Here is a 25522-nt window from a genome sequence, read left to right as displayed (position 1 = left end):
GGCCCTTTCATTTTTAAACAATGCACTGTGTGTGTAGCAAAAAGAAAGCTGTGAAGCCCATTTCAGAATATTCTGTTTTAATTTCTAGGAAAACAGTATTAACAACTAGCAACCAAAGACTAAGCTACCTGAGTCACAGTCTGAGGTAAGGTGCACAGTGGGTTTGGAAACCACAGCACTTTAGGCTCTAAATATGAGACTCCATGTATTAATTTGGGGCAGCCTTACTCCCAAGTCAGAGCCACTGATGCATCTAGTCCTGAGGTTAGATCCTTCCTCTGGAATTAGCATATTTCAGAGCATCCCCTACATACGAGGGCCAAGTGTCCTGCCCACTTACCCAGGGGGAGTTTGCTTTAAAAAGCTGCTTGCTCAAACAGCCCACCCTGGACCCCCTGTCTTAAAAAAAACTCTTTTCACACAATTTTCCATCAACAAGGACAGGAGTGCAGACTCTCCGCAGATCTCAGAGACAGAAACAGGGTGGAGAGGCAGATGACAGAAATGAAGTACATGTTTTCAGATCTAAACATACACTGTTCATTAAAAATTTTTAGTTATAAATACATCATACATGATTATAAAAAGGCATATAGTTTATATAAATATATACTTTAATAGTAATGCTGGGATAAAAAGTAGTCCTAGTAATGTTCCTTTTCCTTGGTTACATGGGTGTATTCCAACTGTGAAAATTAATTCAGCTGTGTACTTATGTGGATTGTGGATACACATATACTTCAATTAAAAATAAAGTGATTTGGGGGCTGGGCACGGTGGCTCACGCCTGTAATCCCAGCACTTTGGGAGGCCGAGGCGGGCAGATCACCAGGTCAGGAGATTGAGACCATCCTGGCTAACATGGTGAAACCCCGTCTCTACTAAAAATACAAAAAATTAGCCGGGCATGGTGGCGGGCACCTGTAGTGCCAGCTACTCAGGAGGCTGACGCAGGAGAATGGTGTGAACCCGGGAGGCAGAGCTTGCAGTGAACCGAGATTGCGCCACTGCACTCCAGCCTGGGTGACAGAGCGAGACTCTGTCTCAAAAAAATTAAAAAAACATAAAAATAAAAAAAAAAATGAAGTGATTTGCGAAAGAGGGGAAAGTAACATACACATGAGAAATGAAACAGATAATCTGCTTTGACCCTCACAAATAATGGGCACCCCAACAAATCCATGACTCAGGATGCTTTCCTGCAGATACTTCAGTTATCATTTCCTTATGTGTTCCTTTATTTTGGTTGTTCTGCAACTGTCAAATATTTACAATGTTTTCTCCCCAAGAAGAATCTGTGTTCTCTTAAGAGTTGAATTATGGCTGGGCGCGGTGGCTCATGCCTGTAATCCCAGCACTTTGGGAGGCTGAGGTGGGCGGATCACAAGGTCAAGAGATGGAGACCAGACTGCCCAACATGGTGAAACCTCATCTCTCCTAAAAATACAAAAATTAGCTGGGCATGGTGGCACATGCCTGTAATCCCAGCTACTTGGGAGGCTGAGGCAGGAGAATCGCTTGAACCAGGGAGTTGGAGGTTGCTGTGAGCTGAGATCGCACCATTGCACGCCAGCCTGGCGACAGATTGAGACTCCCTCTCACAAAAAAAAAAGAAAAAAAAAAAAAGGTTGCATTACTTGCGTTCTATGCTTTTAAACATGTTTTGGAAGACCTGGAATCATGTTAGGAATGTAGCAGATGCTCAGTAAATATAAAAATAATGTGGAGGAAACAGTTAACTTCTTTACTCCAATCCTACTCTCTTGAGATAACCACCCTAGAGATGTCTCCTTCCAGATATCTATGCATAAACAAATACATATATAAAGATAACCATAACAAATAGACATAGGAGTACCTGTTTTGTTTGGAGAGGAAAACCCAAAGCCTTGGGATGCCACACTTCCTCCTCCAGAGCTGAAAGTGCCAGTCGGTTTCTGCTCTCCAAACGACGAGCTGGCAAATCCACCAAATGTCTTGGCCCCACTGTTTCCAAATAGGTTAGAGGTATCTGAAGAGATGAAGATGTGAGGGAGGTCAGAGGGAGACAAATGTCCTTACCTGCTTCTCAGAACAGAGAAAAAGTCTCAGTTGGGTGTTTGGAAAGATGGGAGTGACAATCCGCCTAGAAGCCAAGGGAGCGGAGCGACAGTGACAGCGACAGGTACTTTCTCTGAAGTTTTTAATCATTCTGGCACCCAGGCTCAGGATTTCCTGGCATGATTTTATAGGCACAAAATAAAGGAGCAGTGAGAGGTCCCACTGAAAAGGCTCCTTTGTAGAAGCTCACTGGGTGCTCCTGCAAGTGTCAAGACTGCCCAGCAATGGAGGCCATGGGCTCTGCCCCACAGGCTGCTTTCTTCTGGAAAACAGGGCTTACTTTGATTGGTCTCTTCACACAAGACCAACTTCAAATTTTGTCAAACTAGGGAAATTAAAGTTAGAACAAATCCAACCCAGGCATAATGGCTTCTAGCACTTACCTCCTGCTTTTATAGTCAAGTTCAGCATGCTTATGGCTGCCTGAGCTGCTCAGAGAATGGCAGTGAAATGAGAAAAATCATGGTGCTCCTGTCTTTGATCCAAGGGGATATAGGGATGGTCTGAAGAATGTTAAAGAGGCTAGCAAGACTTCAGTCAGATTTCCTCTAAGAGGTTTAATGAAGCCCTTGACCTTTTAGATACTTATCTAGGGGGTCATCCCCCTCTCAACTATGCACTGAATTCACTCCAAGAATTAAAGGAAAAAAGGAAACTACTAAAAACCAAGATGGCTGAGAATTTTTTTTCACCTGTTACAAGAAATGCAAACATGACAGATAATAATAGATAAACAGACAAAGTCCACATACACAGAAGCTGTCACTCAGATAATATAGCACAGGATATGTCAGAGTTTTCAAACTTTTTTTGGGGGGGGTGGGCGTTGGTGGGAAGGGAAGGAATAACTCACGTTTCCTACCACATCTAGATGGGTGTTTTATTGAATATATGCCCACAAGGCAGGGAGAAGCTATCCTGAAGTGGAGTGGATGCCCAAAGACACAAGGCATAAACGGGAGGCACAGAATATGCTCTGGGTAATCACTGGGTGGGTAATGAAGGACCAGTCTCTCCCTAAGCCAGTCAGGTGTTCACAAGCAAAGTGAAAGGAGAGGACTGGAGGAGGGGGAGCACTTAACATCATTTTCAAAGTCGAGCTGTTGGAAGAGGTGGTCCCCCCATTAACCTGTCACCTCCCCAGGTCTCTCAACTCATGCTGCTACCAACCAACTCTAATAGGAGAGCCAACATGGTTAATACGTCCAGATGCAATGCTCTTAATCCACAATCCAGGAAGTGAGCGGCCTCACTTTGGGACCCAGTCACCTCAAATTTCCAGGCACCAGTAATACAATATGACTTGGCCGATCACATCATGGTCACTGCCCTATAAAACCACTGCTGACAATTTGAGAGCCTGGCTAAGGACCCACATGTCAGGTATGTCAGGCATTGGCAGCTGGGTGGTTAAGAAATCCCTTTGTATCACCCTCATAACTCGGTACCACAGGATAATGTATCCCTTGATGGAGTCCCACAAAATGGCCTTCTGAGCAGTTTGACCTTCCCCTTATTGAGCTAGCCCAGAGTTATGTCTGATTCCTTCAATGGCAGTACATTTGACAATGGAGATGAAAACAGGCTTCTCAGCCATTCCGTTTACTTGGTATTTCAAGAACAGATTTTTGCACTTTGTTAGTGATAGCAATGCAAAATTCAAATAGCAAACAAATTCAAGGGCAAGACTGGGGTTGAATCTCCTCTTGGAGAAACTTGGTGCAACCATATGAAATGTGAGGTGAAATGATGTTATTGGGACAGTGGTGGGAAGTCAGAGATCATTTAGAAGTCTTTGGGCTTTTTAATCTTTTTCTCTCTTTAAGAACTCTTTGACTTTAAAATCTTTATGGCATATTATAGTGGAACAAGCAGTGAAGTTTGCAGTCAGACCCGGGTGAGACTACCTAATAGCTGTGTCACCCTGGGCAAGGACTTAACTATCCTAAGTCCCAGTTTCCCCACACACAGAACAGGACAGCAATTGTGACTCTGCAGGGATGCTGGGAAGATAACATGATGCACACAGGGCACTAGTGTGGTATGTCGTAGACTCTCGGAAAAGGCTGCTGCCCTTCTCTGTTCCTTCAACCTCTTCCTTCCACATCTCAATCACACTTCAGCTAGTAAGACACTGAGCAGGACAGCAGGAGATAATAAAATCCTTTTCATTTTTAAAAGATCCCAAGAATGACACCATTAAAGCTGTAATCACTCTCATTTACAGTCTCTCAAGGAGCTCTGCATGTTGAGACATTTTACCATCGATTTAAACTGCTCTGAAACAAAGTAGCATAAAACAATGACTGAGTCTCTGTTTCTAATGTCAACAATGTGTTTCTTGGTTTTCTCATAATGGTTCCAAAATAACATAGTCTCTAGTTTTTGAAAATATGTTACCATATTCTCATATTATCATAAGAGAATATCTTGGCAGACCGAACAATATTTCACTGTATAAGATTCTTCTTGACTTGTAAATAAACTATCCAGTAAAAAAAACAAGTTTGTCTTTGCATAGCCATCTGTGACTGACACTTTAGGGGTGCCACGTACAGGTAAAACTGGCATCTGCTCTGGGCTTCCACCCTGCTGGCAAAACATGGATCCTCTTTGGTCTTTTATTTGGCAAAAACACTAGCATCATCCAACATCAGGGCCTGACCCAATCTGAATTAAATTATACTTAATATAAACTGGATAGCAATTAAATCCGATACAGAGTATCAGACCAGGCCCCATATCATCCTGCAGGTCTAAAGTCATTGAACAAGAATTCAATGCACACTCCGAAAGGGTCTCTCAGGAAGCTCTTGCCCAGGATACTTTCCAAGATATTTTCTTAAAGAACAGTTGTAGAGGGACCCTGTAAACCCACAAGATCATCATCAAATGGCTTCTTCATCTTCTGATGAGACAAATATGTCTTTCAGGACCCTAAACAGAAAGAATGTGCTGGGAATGGCCCTACACAGTGTCCTCAGGACAATACTAAAGGAGGCAACAGGTCCTTATGGGTAACAATCCACAGTGGTGGTGAATTTTAGATGTCTCCATGGGTTCACAGGTTTTCTTTAGTAGATTCTATGGGGATGACAGAGAGAAGAAGCCCTTCTTGCAAGCTTTGAGCTTCTGGATACAGAACATGCCAACTCCAAGTACTGGTGTTCTCAGCTTGTCTTTTGCGGTCATTGTTATAGTTCTCATGACTTCTCAGGGGTAAAGTGGGCAGTTTCAGGGCAAAGCAGCCCGGGGCATAAATGTCACAAAGGGAACTGCTCAAATAACTCTCTATAATGGGGTCTTTTCCATGCATAAATGTTGCCCAAAAAGGCATACCTGGGAGACGTTCTGTAAACAAGGCCAATCAGAGCTTCGGAAACACAGCTGGACTAAATCCTGGCTACGCCACTTAGTAGCTGTGCAACTTCTGCAGTATACATCTCCTCTTGGACCTGATTCTCCTATCAGTGAAATGGGGACAGCCACATCTAAAAGCACTGTTGTAAGAAGTGGTTAGCTCACGTGCATTGAGCTTCTGGCACACAGTAGGTGATTAATAAAGGCTGGTTTCCTTCTGCTTGATGGTTTGTGTAGTGATGAAATCCAAGGGCTGCAGGATTTCCAGAGAGGGAGCGATCATGGTGGGCCTGAATGACCCTCAGGCAAAGGTGCAGTGCACACAGAAACAGCCTTGCATTCATCCTTTAAAGAAGGACAGGCTCAGAAGGTGGGTGCAGGGTGCCAAGTGAACCTGGAGGAAGTGAGGGAGGGATGCTTGTGTGGACAGCAAGCAGACAAACTGACCAAACCAGAAGGAATGTGCTGGGGAACTGAGTACAGTCAGAAAGGTACTTTGGGGCCAGCTCAAGGAGGGCCCTGAATTCCAGTTTCAAGTTTATTTCATCTTTATCCTATAGTCAGTGGGAAGTTGCCCAAGGGTTTGAGTAGGAAAAGGGGCAAAATAAATGCAGTCTTAAGACTCGGGTTTGGCATGGATTTTCAGACCACAATGGAAGAGCCAGGGGGAAGGGAGAAGAAGATTGTGATGAACAGATGACCACAGGGAATGCCCCATAGCAAAATGGGGCAGGGAGTGCGGGGGTTGGTGAGGCGAGGGAGAGAAGGTAGAGATAAGAAGAGAAGCAGAGGAGGAATTGTTTGAAAGGCAGAAGGAACCAGGAGAATCAGTTCATACAGTCCAGGAAAGAAGTGGTGCTCAAAGCATCAAATGATGCAGAGTCAATTAAGGAGAAAGAAGCTGTCACTGATGATTCTGCAGAAAGGATCCTGAGTACTGCGGTGAGGACAATGCCTTTCCCCAGATGACTCCCAGCTCTTCCTTCTCCACTGTTCCTTCCTTTTATTCTGTACTTGGTGGCCCTCAGAGTTAAAACAATTCCTGTCCCTTTCACTATCGAATCATACACCTAGTACCCCAAAAACTATTGAAATAAAATCATATAGTTTTTAAAATAATACAATGTTAAGTGTTTCCTCTACTCCTTCAAAATCACTTAAACTTCCCTTAGGCACACATGTAAATTGTTGGTTTATAGTTAACAGCCAACATTTAGAAGATGAAGACTAACAGGTTATCTGGTATCAAGAATAGTTATGTGTTTACTTTAAACCAGAATTAAAAGAATCAGCCAGTAATGTTTGACAGGCTGGGAAGTCCTGGTTTGTAGGGTTTTCTGATTTCCATGATATAAATACTCCACAATGGCTCATCTCAGGCTACCCCACACGATGTCACCAAACGAACAATTGGGAAGATGTGCATGGCTGGCTCTCATGTGTCCGTGCAAACCAGCTGCAGCCAGCCACTGACAGAAGGCAACTCCTTGATAGTCAAGAGCCATGGCATTAGAGATGAGTAAACGAATGTTTATAGGGATATGACACATTTAACTTTTAACAAAATTGGCCAGTAACACAACCTCACAGATGATACCTTAGCTCTGGGATAAACCCAAATTTCTAACTGCAGTGGAGCATGTTATTAAGTGTCTATTCTGTGCCAGATTCTGTGTCTGGCATGTGACATATAGTCTAGCTGAGTTCTATATCTGTGACTTTCTGGCTCTGTGACCTCAGAATTCTGGGCTTGTTTCCTCAATGGAAAATGAAGAGCCATAAAAGGATGATGTTTTCAAAGTATGTGCTATGGAGCCTCACAGTCCTGTGGTGCCAGCCAGCTGTGTGTTTTGGAGTTCCTGACCCCTGCTTCAGCATGAACCTACTTTTGTTTTCCTTATCAGGATGCTACTTCAGAGTTCATTGGCAAAAACAGTTTTTGAAAACTACTAGACTTGATTTCTAAGATCCAGGATTCTAAAGCCCTCCTGGCAGACTGAAACCTAAAGAACAAAAACTTCTGATTACATAATTTCACAAGGTAAAAGGTATGTGTCTCTTGACAATAATCTTTCCTTATGTATTAGTGGAGTGGACAGTGACATCAAAATAACTAGGTTTTTGTTTGTTTGGTTTTTGAGATGGGGACTTGCTGTGTTGCCCAGGCTGAACTAAAAAAATGACTAGTTTTTGATTTAGGAGTTTAGAAGGGCAAATCAGGATAGAAAGTTTTGCTAACTGCATAGGCCTTAATATTAAGGAAACATCTGTCATGACTGCAGAACACTAGCTCATGATTCATGGAGATCTCACACAGCACAACAGATGAGAGAAACTTCATGTAGGGCACATTAAATGAGAGAAGCTGAGACAAACAGGACAGGCTCCCAACTTCTAATCTCAGCTTCCGTCTGAGCAGCAGGATAAAGATCTACACAAACAGATTTCTTTCATTTCCAACCATGAATACACAGGTCAACAAATAATTTTTAAGGCCAAGCACGGTGGCTCACGCCTGTAATCCCAGCACTTTGGGAGGCTGAGGTGGGCGGATCACCTGAGGTCAGGGGTTCGAGACCAGCCTGGCCAACATGGTAAAACCCCGTCTCTACTAAAAATACAAAAACTAGCCAGGCTTGGTGGCAGGTGCCTGTAATCCCAGCTACTTGGGAAGCTGAGCTGGGAGAATTGCTTGAACCTGGGAGGTTGCAGTGAGCCGAGATTGCACCACTGCACTCCAGCCTGGGTGACAGAGCAACACTCCGTCTCAAAAAAAAAAGAAAAAAAAAAAGGCTGGGCGTGGTGGTTCACGCCTGTAATCCCAGCACTTTGGGAGGCCAAGGCAGGCGGATCATGAGGTCAGGAGATCGAGACCTCCTGGCTAACATGGTGAAACCCCGTCTCTACTAAAAAAAATACAAAAAATTAGCCGGGCTTGGTGGCGGGCACCTGTAATCCCAGCTATTCAGGACGCTGAGGCAGGACAATGGCGTGAACCCAGGAAGTGGAGCTTGCGGTGAGCCAAGATCACGCCACTGCACTCCAGCCTTGGTGACAGAGCAAGACTCTGTCTCAAAAAAAAAAAAAAAAGAATTTTTAAAATTAGCTAAAGAAGGCTGGGCATGGTGGCTCATACCTGTAATCCCAGCACTTTGGGAGGCCGAGGTGGGCGGAGAAGTTTGAGACCAGCCTGGTCAACATGGTGAAACCCTGTCTCTACTAAAAATATAAAAATCAGCCAGGCGTGGTAGCACGTGCCTGTAATCCCAGCTACCTGGGAGGCTAAGGCAGGAGAATCATTTGAACCTGGGAGGCGGAGGTTGTAGTGAGCTGAGATCACGCCATTGCACACCAGCCTGGGCAACAAGAGTGAAACTCTGTCTCAAAAAAAAAAAAAAAATTAGCTAAAGAAAGTACTGGCAGATACAGCTTCAGATGAAAATAAAACAAAAATGTAAGAGGTGAGAAATATTAAAGGCTTCAACTTTTGGGCGACATCTCCCTACAGGAGCTGAATTTTAAGGAAAATGTGGAGAGTACTATCCAAATGAAAGTCTGCATGCTCTCCTCCCAGCATCCTTGGCTTGCTCTGCTGCTGCTCATTTATGCTTGTCTGCTTGCATTCACTTCAAGTCACTCCAATACTAAGAAACAGAGCGATTTGGGCCTTGGGAGAGAAGAGGGGAGCAGCTCAATACACAGATCCTCTCCCTGCAGCTCTGATATCTTCTCATGATTATATAGGACATCTCATTAAAAAACCAAAAATAAAAAAGCAAAACAGATCACACTGCTTTGGGGAAGATATTTTAAATGAGCCTTCTAGATTTTTTTTTCTTTTTATATTTGTCACTGAAGCTTTGATAACACTCTAAGAATGACAATGGCATTAGGGGACCAAGGGACTGGGAAAAGTCTTCTCAACTTACTTGAGGTAGCTGTGGATCCAAAGCCCCCACTGGCCGAGCTGAATGGGTTTTTGTTGGCTGCATCCTGACTGGGTTTTCCTCCAAGGCCACTGAAGAAACCTCCCCCTCTTCCAGTGTTTCCAGACCCAAACACGCTACCACTGGAAGAGGATGATTGCTAAAAAACAAAAGGGTCAGGAAGCAAGATAGGATGAGAGGTCATTGTGAAATGGCAGGCTGCATCCGTGGGCAGGAGGTGCTCACAGCTGGCACAAATGGAAAAAGCAAGATTAGTTCTGGTACAAATGCTCTAACCACCACAAAAGAAGCTAGACTCTGGACAGGGACTTCCTATCTATGAGAAGTTCTCAAGCTATTCCATGTTCACAGTTCTCTGAAAACATGATTTATGGTAGGTGGGAACTTTTAATGTTTATCTGCTACACTGCCCACAGTGTCTGACACAATGCCAGGGTCAGGAAAACCAACCCCACAAGAGATCCACCAAATAAAAAGTTCGAAACATTTACAAGCTATTACGGACACCACTTATTCTGATTCCTCCAGCGTTTGGCTGAACTCATTAGCAATGGATGATAAGTGATTTTCACTGTCTTTCTCTCAATTTGTGCACTTTTATTTCATAATGACTTTCCCAGTGCTGCAGAAGTAAGCTTAAATTAGCTTCATTGTTGAAATGATGACCAAAGCTGAATTCTGTCCAAGTTTGCAAATCTCATGCTCAGAGGATGCTGCTAGCACAGGGGCAAATGCTGACTCGAGGCTGTGTCAGGTCCCAGACACTTAACTTCTCTGGAAGCTGGTTCTTAAAGAACAACTGGGCTACATTTGAGGGGCCATTCACCTTAGTTAAGTGTCATCTCTCCATGGCTGAGAATGCAGAATAAGATGGACTTTAGAAAGGGGCCACTGTGCATAGAAACTTGCAAGAGCAGAGCGGTGCTATCGATCCCCTCCTGTAAAATGGTGGTAATAAACTACCCACCTCAACACAGTGGTGAGTGAATTACATGAGCCAAGAAATGTAACACACTTTAGAACAGAGCCTGAAACAGACTTATATGCTCAAAAAATGGTTGCTGTTCAGTGTTTTAACCACAATGAACCAAAAATCAAGCACTCTGTATGTGCTAGGCACATTCCTAAGTATTTTCTAAGTAATCATTTAATCTCTACTCGTCAAACCTCCAGTGGGCCACTTCTGAAATGCCCCCCACCCCCTAGGGTATCCCCTCCTTTCTACTCTGGTCTGAGCCACCTAACCCCAGCCTTTTGCCCAGACTACGCAACAACTTAGCTGGTCTTTTGCTCCCACTACAGTCTATGTCCACACAGCAGCTGGAGCACTACTTGCAATGGCAGTCACATCATTTCACTCCTGTCTACCAATTCTAGAAGGCCCAACATGATCTGTCCCTTTTCCACCGCTCTGACATCATCTTTTATCATCCTCCCCCTCACTCAGGACAGTCACACACATCTTCTGTGCCTCAAATACAACAAGCTAATTTCTGTCTTAGGGCAACATACTTAATGTACTTCCTAGTCTCTTTTTTTTTCCCCTTTAAATTTCTTAACAACAACAACAACAACAACAACAACAACAACAACAACAACAACAACAGTACCAATTCACTACAACCATTTAATGGTGAGTCACAGCTTTTAAAAACTAGGAATCCAATTCAGTCCTAACAGCATTGGCCCTGATAACTAGTAAACTGCCATGGAAAGGTAGAAAACCTAACAATGAATGCATCCATGTGGAAGGTATTCGACTGCTTAGCTGACGTCCATGCATCAGGCTGAAACACAGAAAATTGCCAGTATATGAGCATTTTGCCTGAAAAAGCTCAGAAACCTCAAATGGTTCAGCTTAATTTTTAAAATGTGATTTGACAGGCTGGGTGCAGCGGCTCATGCCCATAATGCCAGCACTTTGGGAGGCCAAGGCAGGTGGATCACCTGAGGTCAGGAGCTCAAGACCAGCCTGACCAACATGGAGAAACCCTGTCTCTACTAAAAATACAAAATTAGCTGGGCGTGGTGGTGCATTCCTATAATCCCAGCTACCTGGGAGGCTGAGGCAGGAGAATCGCTTGAACCTGGGAGGCAGAGGTTGCAGTGAGCCAGTATAGTGCCATTGAACTTCAGTCTGGGCAACAAGAGCGAAACGCCGTCAAAAAAAAAAAAAAAAAAAAAAAAGTGATTTGATAAATGGCTTCCCATGAAAATGAAGTAGATCACTAACATACTTTACTGAAGTCAACATGAATTGATAGTTATTGCACCCTCATAAATGGGTGAGAGAGAATTCCATTCATTTTAATTGAGATAAATAACAACAGGCTTTAAAACATAAAATTATGGAAAATCTAAAAACTACAAAATTATGGAAAATCTAAAAACTACAAAAAGCAGACAGAAGAGTATAATGAACCCTCCAGACACCCATCAGCCAGATTCAACAATGCTCAACTCATGGCCTGTCAGATTTTGTCTTTACCCCCAAGTACTTCTCATCCTTTATTACAGTGGAGCAAATCTCAGACATATCATTTCATCCACTTATTTTCCTGTATAAATCTATAAAAAAACCCATCACTACATGACCATTATATCCGAAAATTTTAACAATAATGCCTTAATATAGCGTAAGGAGTAAGGAGTAAGTGTTTAAGATCCAGACTTACAATATTGCCAAAAAAAATTAACTTGACTCTTCTCAAGCCTCTAGACCCAACCACCACTGCAGAGGAAGTAACAGAGGGCCGAGGATGGCTATCGGGGAACCAGCCCCCGATATTTCAACATATGTTCTATTTTCCCTAAGCGTCGGCCAGTCTGAGAAATAAAGGGAAAGAATACAAAAGAGAGAAATTTTAAAGCTGGGTGTCCAGGGGAGACATCACATGTTGGCAGGTTCCGTGATGCCCCCTGAGCCACAAAACCAGTAAGTTATTATGGATTTCAGAAGGGGAGGGTTGTATGAATAGGGTGTGGGTCACAGATATCACATGCTTCAAGGGCAATAAAATATCACAAGGCAAATGGGGCAGAGCGAGATCACAGGACCAGGGTGAAATTAGAATTGCTGATGAAGTTTCATGTCCCACTGGGCATGCACTATCATTGATAACATCTTATCAGGAGACAGGGTTTGAGAGCAGACAATCGGTCTGACTAAAATTTACTAGGCAGGAATTTCCCAATCCTAAGAGGCCTGGGGTGCCACAGGAGACTGGGGCTTATTTCATCCCTCATCTACAACCGTATAAGACAGACACTCCTAGAGTGGCCATTTTAGAGACCTCTCCCTAGGAATGCATTCTCTTTCTCAGGGCTGTTCCTTGCTGAGAAAAAGAATTCAGTGTTATTTCTCCTATTCGGTTTTGTAAGAAGAGAAATATGACTCTGTTCTGTCCAGCCCCTCAGGCAGTCAGGCCCAATGGTTATCTCCCTTGTTCCATGAAAATCGCAGCCATCCTGTTCCTTTTGGATGCCCAGATTTCATACTGTTCAAACACACATGCTCCACAATTTGTGCAGATAATGCAATCATCACAGGGTCCTGAGGCAACAAACATCCTCAGCTTATGAAGATGACGGGATTAAGAGATTAAAGTAAAGACAGGCATAGGAAATCACAAGAGTACTGATCAGGGAAGTGATAAACGTCCATGACATTTTCATGATTTATGTTCAGAGATTGTAGTAAAGACAGGTGTAAGAAATTACAAAAGTATTAATTTGGGGAACTAATAAATGTCCATGAAATCTTCACAATTTATGTTCTTCTGTCACGGCTTCAGCAGGTCCCTCCATTTGGGGGTCCCTGACTTCCCGCAACAGATGGCGTTCACTTGGAAGCTGTGCAGTCAGAAACCAGATCATGGGAAACGCCACAGGACAAATGACCAGCTTTGTTCAACAACTGAATTACCAGGAAAAATTCAAAAGCGAGATATGAAAGAGGAACCTATACATAAAGAGACTTAAGAGACATAGCAAGCAATCTCAATGTGTGGCCTTTATTTGGTCCTAATTCAAGAAAACAAAATGTAAAAAGAAAAAGAGACATTTATGAGACTTTTTCAGAGAGGCATTTCCTGACCATCTAACCTAAACCATCTTCCCCAATTATTATCACATCATGCTTTATTTCATAGTACTTAACACTATCTGAAATTATACTGTTTTATTAAACAATGACTCCCTCCATCTAATGGAGGCTCCATGAACACAGCCACCTTTGCCCGTCTTACTCACCATGAATTCCTATATGAATGATTAAATTAATTTGAACAGACCTTGGTTTCAGTACTGGTTCTACAATTCACTAGCTAAGTATTCCATCTTAACAAAATGTTGAGTCTTCTGATCCATGAATATGGGATGTATTTTCATTTATTTAGGTTGTCATTAATTTCAACAATGTTTTATAGTATTCATTATACAAGTTTTGCACTTCTTCTGTGAATTTATCCTACCCATTCTGTCTCCTGCCCTTCTAGGACTCTGATTACACATATGTTGGACTGCCTGATATTGTTGCATAGATCGCAGAAATGCTCTATCCATTTTTTTTCCATCTCTCTGACCTTCATTTTAGATAATTTCTATTGATATGTCTTCGAGTTCACTGTTCTTTTGTAGTATTCACTCTGCTGTTAAGCCTATTTTGTTTTTTATTTCACATACTAGATTTAAACTTCAAATACAGATAACGACTTCCGTTTTTGTTTTTTTTTTGAGATGGAGTCTCGCTCTGTTTCCCAGACTGGACTGCAGTGGTGTGATCTCGGCTCACCACAACCTCTGCCTCCTGGGTTCAAGTGGTTCTCCTGCCTCAACCTCCCGAGTAGCTGGGACTATAGGGGCGCGCCACCATGCCGGCTAATTTTATTATTTTTAGTAGGGATGGGGTTTCACTATGTTGGCCAGGCTAGTCTTGAACTCCTGACCTCGTGATCCGCACGCCTTGGCCTCCCAAAGTGCTGGCATTACAGGCGTGAGCCACTGCGCCCGGCCTTTCCATTTGTTTTTTTAAGCTTCCATTTCTCTGCTGAGATTCCTTATTCAACCACTGTTTCAATTACTTTCCCATAAGCCCTATGAACATGACAGTTAAAGTCTGTCTCCAGTTCCAATATCTGAATCATCTATAGGTTGGTTTTTGCTGATTTTAAAAATTTAATTGTGGGTGTCACTCTCTTTTTTGATTGCTCTGTATGTTTGTATTATGGAAGAACAGTGGTGACTGAAGAACATTAATGCTTTTCCTAGAGAGTGAGAGCTCCCATTTCGTCTGATTAAAGTGAGGAAATAATTATTCAGATTTCACTAAGGGTTGATCTGGAACAGAGTTACAGATTTAAGAAGACTGAGCACACCTCTGGTTAGCCCAACAGTCTCCACTTAGGTTTTAGGTTATTGGTCTGTAAGTATCTGAGGTGGGAGGCAAGAGGAAGTATCACCTTTCAAACAAGAGTTCCAGAAAACAGGAGAATGTAAGACCCTGTGAGTTCTTTCTACTTTTTAGTGCTGCTTTAGTTCCTTTTTCTTTGCAAAGTTGGGGAGGATTAGCGGGGGAGAGCTGGAGGATATGTATGCTGAATAAATTATTGTTGCACTTACAAGTCTTTCAGATCCCAATCTGAGTTTTTAATTTTTATATCTGACTGAGGCCAGGGGTAGTGGCTCACGCCTGTAATCCCAGCACTTTGGGAGGCTGAGGCAGGCGGATCACCTAAGGTGAGGAGTTCGAGACCAGCCTGCCAACATGGTGAAACTCCAACTCTACTAAAAATACAAAAATTAGCCAGGTGTGACAGTGAACACCTGTAGTCCCAGCTACTACTTGAGAGGCTGAGGTGGGAGAATTGATTGAACCTGGGAGGCGGAGGTTGCAGTGAGCTGAGACTGCGCCACTGCACTCCAGCGTGGGCGACAGAGCAAGACTCCGTCTCTAAATAAATAAATAAATTTGACTGGCTGAGACAGGGTTCTCACTTTGTCACCCAGGCCGGAGGGCAGTGATAGGAACACAGCTCACAGCAGCAGCCTTGACCTCCCGAGCTCAAGTGATCCTCCCACCTCAGCCTCCTTAGTAGTTGGGACTACAGGCATGCACTGCCACGCCCAGCCAACTTGTGGGTCTTTTTTTTGTAGAGATGGAGTTTTGCCATGTTGCCCAGGCTAGTCTCAAACTCCTGCGCTCAAGCAATCTGCCCATCCCAGCCTCCCAAAGTGCTGGGATCACAGGTGTGTGTGCCACTGCGCCCAGCCTTAGCATATGGTTTTCAAAGTTTATCTATATGCAGCATGAATGAGAACTTCATTCCTTTTTATTATTTATTTTTTTGAGATGGAGTCTCACTCTGTCGCCCAGGCTGGAGTGCAGTGGCGTGATCTCAGCTCACTGCAACCTCTGCCTCCTGGGTTCAAGCAATTCTCCTGCCTCAGCCTCCCAAGTAGCTGGGACTACCGGCGCACTTCACCATGCCCAGCTAATTTTTGTTTTTAGTAGAGACGGTGTGTCACCATGTTGGCCAGGATGGTCTCCATCTCTTGACTCATGATATGCCTGCCTCAGCCTCCCAAAGTGCTGGGATTAAAGGTGTGAGCCACCGTGCCCAGCCAAGAACTTCATTCCTTTTGTTTTTGTTTTGTTTTGTTCTGAGACGGAGTCTCGCTCTGTCGCCCAGGCTGGAGTGCAGTGGCGCGATCTCGGCTCACTGCAAGCTCTGCCTCCTGGGTTCATGCCATTCTCCTGCCTCAGCCTCCCGAGTAGCTGGGACTACAGGCACCCGCCACCACGCCCGGCTAATTTTTTGTATTTTTAATAGAGACAGGGTTTCACTGTGTTAGCCAGGATGGTCTTGATCTCCTGACCTCGTGATCCGCCCGCCTCAGCCTCCCAGAGTGCTGGGATTACAGGCGTGAGCCACTGCACCCGGCCAAGAACTTCACTCCTTTTTATGGCTGAAAAATATCCCATGGAATGTATATACCACATTTTGTTTATCCATTCATCTGCTGTTTGACACTTGGGTTGTTTCCACCTTTTGGCTACTGTGAATAATGCTGCAATGAACATTGATGTACAAGTATTTGTTGGAATCCCTTTTTTTCAATTCCTTTGGGTATTCTACCCCAGAGCAGAATTGCTGGGTCATATGGTAGAAGTACTATATTTAGCTTTTTGAGAAACCACCAAACTATAGTAGCTGCACAATTTTGCATTCCCATCAGCAATGTATGAGGGTTCTAATTTCTTTGTATCATTGCTAACACTGGTTATTTTTATTTTTTACTTTTTAAATGATAGCCATCCTAGGGGGTGTGAAGTGGTATCTAATCTAATTGTGGTTTTGATTTTCATTTCCCTCATTAGTTTAATGCTACTTGATCACCTTTTCATGTAATTACTGGTCATTTATTTTGCTTGCCCCCATCACTGCCAACAGCTCCTTCTCCAGCCAGTACATTTTCTCAGTCTTTGGCAAGGCCTCTCTACTACCTGCTCAAACCCAGACCTGGCATCTGCCCCCAGCAGCTGCTGTGCCACAGTGCTCACACCTATGATGGGCTCCACTCTCTGGAAACCAGTTCAGCAAGGCTTTCTGCCACTCTTCAATGGTCCCATTATGACAGATATTTTCCAAAGATGATCACAGCAATACTTCTAGTCACATATGCTCTTCTAGAGCAAGAGGTGGCCTCTGTATCTCCTCTTGAACCTGGATGGGACTTTGTGAGTGCCTTGATGAAGAGGATGCAGCCTAAGTGATGTTCTGTGACTTCTGAGGATAGGTCATAAAAGGTTATACAGCTTCAGCATGGCTCTTCCTCTTTCTTGGAATGTTCCTCCTTGGAACCTAGCCACCACGTTGTGAGGAAGCCCAGGCTACATAGGCCAAATGTAGGTGTTCAGCTAACAGCTTCAGCTAAAGTCTGAGCCAACAGCCAAGCCAACCACTGACATCAGAGTGAGCCTTCAGATGACTCCTGCCTCCAGTCTTCCCTTCTTCCAGCTGAGATCACAGATACTGTGAAGACAAGCCATCCCTACTAAGTCCATCTGAAGTTATGACCTACAGAATCCAAGACTATAATAAATAAGTAGCTGTTGCAGGCTACTAGGTTTTGAGGCAATTTGTTATACAGCAGTAAATAATTCCAATACTGCCAGAGTAAGTGTGATTTCTACATCATCTGGATTTTTCTTGGTGTTATTATGGCAGTGAAGGTTTTCTATATTCTTTTACATCCTAGCCAGAATCTGCCTAGCATCTTTAGAGTTTTCTGAGGATACTTCTGCTACCTGAGAGTTCATTCATTTCCACAATGCCTATCATGTGCCAGACCAGTCCTAAGCATTGGAGATACAGCAATCAATAAAAACAATAAGGCCCCTGCCATCATAGAAAAAACCTTGATTTCAATCTTTGGCCCTTCCAATTGCATACATAATTTCTGTGGTGGAAGAATACGGAGTGGAAGGGGAAGTAACAATATGGAGTTTATCACAGCGATGTTCTCTATTTCTTTGGCTCAACATTGTGCTTGTTAGTTATACATGGAGCTGAAATCTGCTCCTTTTCATAGCTGGATAATATTCTACTATGAGACCAGGTATGGTGTCTCATGCCTGTAATCTCATCAGCACTTTGGGAGGTCCAGATGGGAGGATCACTTGGGCCAGGAGTTACAGACCAGCCTAGACAATATGGTGAGACCCCATCTCTACAAAAAATTGAAAAAATTTGTTGGGCGTGGTGGTGCACCTGTGGACCTAGCTATTCTGGAGAACTGATAGGAGGACTGCTTGAGCCCAGGAGATCAAGGCTGCAGTTACCTGTGACTGTGCCACTGCACTCCACCCTGGGTGACAGAGTGAGATCCTGTCTCAAAAAAAAGAAAAGAGGGCTGGGCACAGTGGCTCATGTCTCTAATCTCAGCACTTTGGGAGGCCGAGGCAGGCAGATTGCTTAAGCCCAGGAGTTCAAGACCAGCCTGGGCAACATGTGAAACCCCGTCTCTACAAAAAAATACAAAAAATTAGCCAGGCACAGTGTGTGCACCTGTAGTCTCAGCTACTTGGGTAGCTAAGGCAGGAGAATCACTTGAGCCTGGGAGGCAAAGGTTGCAGAGAGTGGAGATCGCATCACTGCACTCCAGCCTTGGCGACAGGAGTAAAACCATGTCTCAAAAAAAAAAAAAGAAAAAAGAAAAAAGAAAAAAAATTCTATGTGGAATAATGTAAATTTACCTACCCATATGAATGCTGACAAACATTTGGGCTGCTTCTAGTTGTAAGCTATTATAACAATGTTGCTATGAATACACTTGTATCCTGATACATACGTGCACGAATTTCTTTAAAAAACAAATTTAGGCTGGGCATGGTGGCTCATGCCTGTAATCCCAGCACTTTGGGAAGTCGAGGTGGGCAGATCACCTGAGGTCAGGAGTTCAAGGCCAGCCTGGCCAACATGGCGAAACCCTGTCTCTACTAAAAATACAAAAATTAGCTGGGCGTGGTGGTGGGCACCTATAATCCCAGCTACTCGGGAGGCTGAGGTTGAATCCAGCAGGCAGAGGTTGCAGTGAGCCAAGACCACGCCACCGCACTCTAGCCTGGGCAACAGAGTAAGGCTCCATCTCAAAAACAAAACAACAACAAAAAAACAAACCTAGGCCAGCTATAGGAGCAGTACATTTTATTTCTCTGTAGTATTTGGCTGTATGAATATACCACAATTTATTTATGCATTCTTTAGCTCATAAGCATTTGGGCTGTTTCTTATGTTTAGCTGTTAAGAATATTCTGCTGTGAACATTCTTATCAATATCTTTTGGTGAACAAAGGCACTCATTTCTGTTGGTTACATATTCAGGGTAGATTTGCTGGGCCAAGAGGGATTTTGTATATTAGTTTTGATACTGCCAAATGGTTTTCCAAAGTGGTTAATATGAATTTACACTCTCACTAGCAATATATGAGTTCCCAGTTGCTCTTCTTCCTCACCAATACTTGGTACTGTCAGCCTTTTAATTTAATTTGGGTATAGCTGTCTTTCTTTTTGAACTATAGGAAAGCTTTACATATTCTGAATACAATTACACTGTTGGTTACATAGGCTACAATTTTCCTATTTAATGGCTTGTTTTACCCTAAAATTAAGAGGGCCATAATTTTAGTGAGGTCAAATTTTCCTTCTTTCCAAACAGTATCTCTTAGAATTTCTTTTGTTTTTTGAGATGGAGTCTTGCTCTGTCGCCCAGACTGGAGTCAGGTCTGCTAGACATAAATTATTTCAGTATTTGCTTATCTGAAAAAAAGTCTTGATTTCTCTTCATTCTTTAGATATTTTTTTGCTGGATTTAGAAATGCTAGGTGGCCAGTTCTGGCTTTCACGGTCATTGCTGAAAAGTCTGCTGTCAGTCTGCCTATGGCACCCTAGAAGATAATCTGTCTTTTTTCTCTAGTTGCTTTTAATATTTCATCTTTGGTGTTCTTCAATATCACTAGGACAGGTCTTAGAATCAGTTTCCTTTTATGCATTCTCGTTTGGCACTTGTTGGGCTTCTGAATCTGTGTATTACTATTATCGATTAGTTTTGGAAGGTTCTGTCTTTCTCTCTTCTCCTTCTGGGACTCTGATTAAATGTGTGTTGGATTTTCTCCTACAGGATTTTTTCTCTTTTGTATCTTTCATTTCGCTCTCTGTGATGCATTCCAGATAACTCACCTTAACCTACCTTCTAGTTAGGTCAGCAAACTACAGCTCAGGGGCCAAATCCAGCTCACTGCCTGTTTTTGTAAACAAAGCTTTACTGAACACAATCATGCGCATTCGTTTACATATTGTCTACGGCTGCTTCTGCACTACAATGGCAGCGTTAAGTGCTTCTGACAGAGGCTATCGATAGCCCTCAAAGCTGGAAACGCTGACTACCACATTCTGTTCTAGAGCACCACTGCTCCTTTCAGTGGGTCTAATCTGCTCCAAATACAGCCACTGAGTTTACACCTGAGTTTAATCATTACATTTTCCTAGAAATTCTATTTGGTTCTTCTTCAAATTAGCTATGACACTTCTTAAGATTTTATATTCCTTACTGGTATTTTCGAGTTTGTCTTTGATTTCTTCTAAACTCTGTAAGCCCCAGCTGATTTACAGTTTAGGTAGTCTGTGCAAAGGTGATTTCTGACGCTTATTCTGGCTCTTGCTCATAGTTCCTGGTTTCCTTGTGTGTCTCATTGAGGGACAGAAATTACTTGTAAGAGTAATTCGAGGGCTAAGTAAAGTTCCTTTCCTTCAGGGTGGGCCTGCGCTGCCTCTGCCAGACACCTGGAGGCAGCATCACTCTGGAACCATATCAGTCTAGTCAGGGGCTGAGACCTGTCAACATGGAGTCCCAGCTGAAGGGTCTCTTTTAGACTTCCCACTTTGTGCATATCTTAGTTGGTGATTTTTGTCCCTTTACCTTTGGGGTTATTAAATAGAAAATTCACATTTTCTCAGATTAGTAAATGCTGTCAGGGCACAACTGGCTTCTGGGCTCCACTTCTCTAGGTCCCCATTTTCCTTTTGGCTTGGTAAAATACCTTGTTAGTTTATTGGTGCTTTTAAAAGCAGGGTTTTTATGTTTTATCTAGCATTTTTTAGTAGTTTTCAGTAGGGAACTTGGTTCCCTTGAATGACTTAGTCCTCTACTACCAGAAACTGGAAATCAGAAGTTTCACTTCTCTCTTAAGAAAGATCACTGACTAGGACAGAGCCTATCTTCAAAGGAAAACAGAGATGATAAAGAAAATTTCTTCCTGAAGATGTATAAGAAACATATATTATGCCTACCACTTTATTAACTGCCGGACTAATACAAATTCTACCTTCAGAAAGTCACAATCCTTTCTGATAAATTAGGGTATCTTTCTTCATAAGGGCTCCTTAGGAGGTTACTATGATCTAAATGATCTAAATGCAGCTGGTGTCTGATGTAACAGTCAATTTAACCTCTCTGGGCCTTCGGTGTCCTCATCTCTTAAATGGCGATAATAATCGCACCTATCTTATGGAGGTGCTGTGATGCCTACATGAGTTAATTTGTATAAAAGACTTAAAATTGGCTGGGCACAGTGGCTCACGCCTGTAATCCCAGCACTTTGGGAGGCTGAGGTGGGCGGATCACGAGGTCAGGAGATCGAGACCACCCTGGCTAACACAGCGAAACCCCGTCTATACTAAAAATACAAAAAATTAGCTGGGTGCGGCGGTGGGCACCTGTAGTCCCAGCTACTTGGGAGGCTGAGGCAGGAGAATGGCATGAACCTGGGAGGCAGAGCTTGCAGTAAGCCGAGATAGCACCACTGCAGTCCGGCCTGGGCAAAAGAGCGACACTCGGTCTCAAAAAAAAAAAATAAGTAAATAAATAAATAAAAATAAATAAATAAATAAAATACTTAAAATTATGCCTGGCACATAGATAACTGCTAGCTACATAAAATCAAACAGCTCAGTTCACCAAAAGGAGTCTCTGGGCTACATATAGCTTAGCAGAGGGGACATACATGTTGCCAAATCTTCTTCCTCTTTTTTCTTTTTAAACAACCACTTAAAAATATAAAAACTGGCCAGGCACAGTGGCTCACGCCTGTAATCCCAGCACTTTGAGAGGCCAAGGCGGGTGGATCACCCTGAGCTCAGGAGTTAAGAGACCAGACCAGCCTGGGTAACGTGGCAAAACCCCGTCTCAACCAAAAATACAAAAAGAAAAAAAAAAATAGCTGGGTGTGGTGGCACAAACCTATAGTCCCAGCTACTTGGGAAACTGAGGTGGGAGGATGACTTGAGCCTGGGAGGCGGAGGTTGCAGTGAGCCAAGATTGCACCATTGTCCTCCAGCCTGGGCAACAGAGTTAGACTCTGCCTCCAAAAACAAAAACAAACAAACAAACAAACAAACAAAAATATATATATGTGTGTGTGTGTGTGTGTGTACACACATATATGTATACATATAGACACACACACACAAACACCATTCTTAGATTAAGAAGTTAAACAACAACAAACCCCAAAAAAGCCAAACGGTGTATTTAGCCCACAGACTGAAGTTTGTCAACCCTTGGCCTAACAGGCAGGGGACTGATAGAAATCATGCAATGTGGTCAGGCGTGGAGGATCGTTTGAGGCCAGGAGTTTGAGACCAGCCTGGACAACATAGCGAGACTGTGTCTCTACAAAAATAAAAAATTAGCTGAGTGTTATGGTGCATGCCTACAATCCAAACTACTGGGGAGGCTGAGGCAGGAGGATTGCTTGAGCCCAGGAGTTTATGGCTAGAGTGAGCTGTGATTGTGCCACTGTACTACAGCCTGGGCAACAGAGCAAGATCCTGTATCTAAAGAAAAAAGGAATCAGGCAATGTGCTTTCAAAATACTTTCTCAGAAGACTGTGGAAGGAGGATCAAAATTCTAGTGATCCTCTTTAATCAGAGGCTGAGACTTCTGCACCTCCAAGGCAGCTGAAGGGAGTACAGCTTAAGAACCACACATGGCTATATTTGCTGGATTTAGATATACAACATGAACTGATTACATTACAGTGAAGAAAACTGAATGGGTTTGATACATGTTGACGTGAATGAAGACAAATGCATATTTACCTGGCCAAAGACTATTCCACCAGTACTGGCTGCTTGACCAAACACAGAACCAGTATTACTAGACCCAAAACCTGTAAAATACAAAGAAAACAAAAATTCAATTTGGATTGGATGAGTCTTTTACAACATTAAAGTTTTGTTTTTTTTCTTTTTTGAGGCAGAGTCTCGCTCTGTCACCAGGCTGGAGTGCAATGGTGGGATCTTGGCTCACTGCAACCTCTGCCTCCTGGGTTCAAGCGATTCTCCTGCCTCAGCCTCCTGAGTAGCTGGGACTACAAGTGTGTGCCACCATGCCCAGCTAATTTTTTTTTTTTTTTGAGACGGAGTCTTGCTCTGTCGCCCAGGCTGGAGTGCAGTGGCGCGATCTCGGCTTACTGCAAGCTCCACCTCCCAACACCCAGCTAATTTTTATATTTTCAGTACAGACGGGGTTTCTCCATGTTGGCCAGGATGGTCTTGATCTCTTGACCTCATGATCCACCCACCTTGGCCTCCCAAAGTGCTGGGATTACAGGTGTGGGCCACCGCACCCGGCCTAAGTTTATTTCTTTTTAAATGACATTCAGGTGTGCTAAGATAGCCCATAATAAATCAACTTATGAATAAAATGTTTCCTCATCTAGTATGGAGAAAAGTCTGAGCAAATACTTTAAAGACCATTTTTCATTGCTAACATTTTAAAATAGTGTAAGTTCTAAAGCCTTGGGGAATGAATCCTCTCCTACCAAACCCCACGTGGATGGCGGCTAAGAATATTTTATCCTCACTTTCAGTGACCAGAAATTCTTTCTAATGACTTAATATTATGAATATTTCTACTCCTCGGTTTCTTCTGAATCTCAGATACCACATTCTTTTCAGGGTAGTTTATCTTTCTTCCAGATGGCACAACATGGTTGAAGTGCTGAGCTGAACAGGGCCTGGGAAGATGAGGCAGAACTATACAACAAAAGAGCTCCAGACAAGGAGTGAGAAGGCAGGAGTTCTACTCTCGTTTCTTTTTTTAATGGAGATGGAGTCTCGCTCTATTGCCCAGGCTGGAGTGCAGTGGCACGATCTCAGCTCACTGCAACCTCCGCCTCCCAGGTTCAAGCGATTCTCCTGCCTCAGCCTCCCAAGTAGCTGGGACTACATGCGCCTGCCACCACGCCCAGCTAATTTTGTGTTTTTAGTAGAGATGGGGTTTCTCCATGTTGGTCAGGCTGGTCTCAAACTCCTGACCTCAGGTGATCCACCTGCCTCAGCCTCCCAAAGTGTTAGGATTACAGGCGTGAGCCACCGCCCCCAGCAATGTTTGTGTTTTTAGTAGAGATGGGGTTTTACCATGTTGGCCAGGCTGGTCTCAAACTCCTGACCTCAAGTGATTCCCCTGCCTCGGCCTCCCGAAGTGCTGGGATTACAGGTGTCAGTCGCCATGCCCAGCCTCTATTCTCATTTCTGTCACTGATTGGGTAGGTGAGCTTGGACAAGACTCAATTCCTCAACTAGGGCTGAAGTAGACAGCTCAGATACCTTTCCGCACAGATACTAAATGAAAGAAGATTCCTTCCTGGTTCTAAATTTGTTGAAATAGTATGACCATGCCTGTGCATGAGGTCTTCTCAGGTTCTGACTGCAGAGCAAATGGTGCGGTAGTGATACGGACTGTGTTACATGTTCTCCTCTAAGACTCATAGGGCCTTCTCCTTGCCCATTTTCTGGACCAAATCAGCACATTTCCCATCATTCAGCGGCCCTCTGGCCTCTTCACAGGGCATCGGGTAGGTCTCAAAACCATATCTGTCTTTTCAACACCGTGTCCTTATAGCTGAATTTAGGAGGAGTGTAACAAACATTTGTTGAAGAAAGGAAAATGTTTCCTTTCTAATAAATTATGAACCATTTTCAAGTTATCATCGAATAATGAATTAGCAGTTACTAGTAATCTTGCCCACCATGAAATCATTGATCCTTGCTTTTCTCCTAGAGTCTATTGCTGAAGAATTACCTTTCATAAGATAACTTTCAGAAAGCAAATCTCAGGACAGATTTTCAAATTGCCTTGCTTATTGATAACTTTTAGAAGTAAAAGTAGCTGCTAAAATGGAAAATGCAATAGTGAAGAATCAGGTTTCACTGTCAAAAACAGTAAACTGTAGTTTTTACAAAAAGTCACAACACTGAAAATAGAAAAGAACCCAAATCAAATGTCAGTGACTGCCATTACAGTAAGAAAGATGGTGTCAGAGGAGACAGAAAACACTGGCAGGGCGGTGGACTATGATGACACTTGGACTCTCCTGCTGGTTCCACTGGCACTATCCTGACATTAGAGCAGTCTCCTTGAGGCTTGACAGCTTTGGGTATAATGATCTCTACAGCGCCTTCCAAATTTGAAATTTCCTATTTATTGTTCATTAAATTACTTGGCAGGACCTCAACTAAAGATGCTTGATTTTTCCCCATGAAACACACTC

General features: G+C 43.2%; 1 protein-coding gene across 7 annotated transcripts in view; it reads right to left on the bottom strand.

The window, feature by feature from the left end:
• The window catches only part of NUP214 (nucleoporin 214), a 109922-nt gene that overhangs the window by 8937 nt on the left and 75463 nt on the right, over positions 1-25522 (bottom strand). For all 7 annotated transcript variants that reach the window (XM_031007719.3, XM_055351361.2, XM_031007717.3 and 4 more), the window contains 3 exons: positions 23067-23137; positions 9390-9546; positions 1859-2011 (listed from right to left, as the gene is read on the bottom strand). In XM_031007719.3, the coding sequence (XP_030863579.3) occupies positions 1859-2011; positions 9390-9546; positions 23067-23137 (381 nt within the window). The remainder of the gene's footprint in view (positions 1-1858; positions 2012-9389; positions 9547-23066; positions 23138-25522) is intronic.

Source organism: Gorilla gorilla, chromosome 13 (genome assembly GCF_029281585.2).
Source record: "Gorilla gorilla gorilla isolate KB3781 chromosome 13, NHGRI_mGorGor1-v2.1_pri, whole genome shotgun sequence".
Classification (NCBI taxonomy): domain Eukaryota; kingdom Metazoa; phylum Chordata; class Mammalia; order Primates; family Hominidae; genus Gorilla; species Gorilla gorilla.
This window is presented reverse-complemented; position numbering and strand designations above follow the sequence as displayed.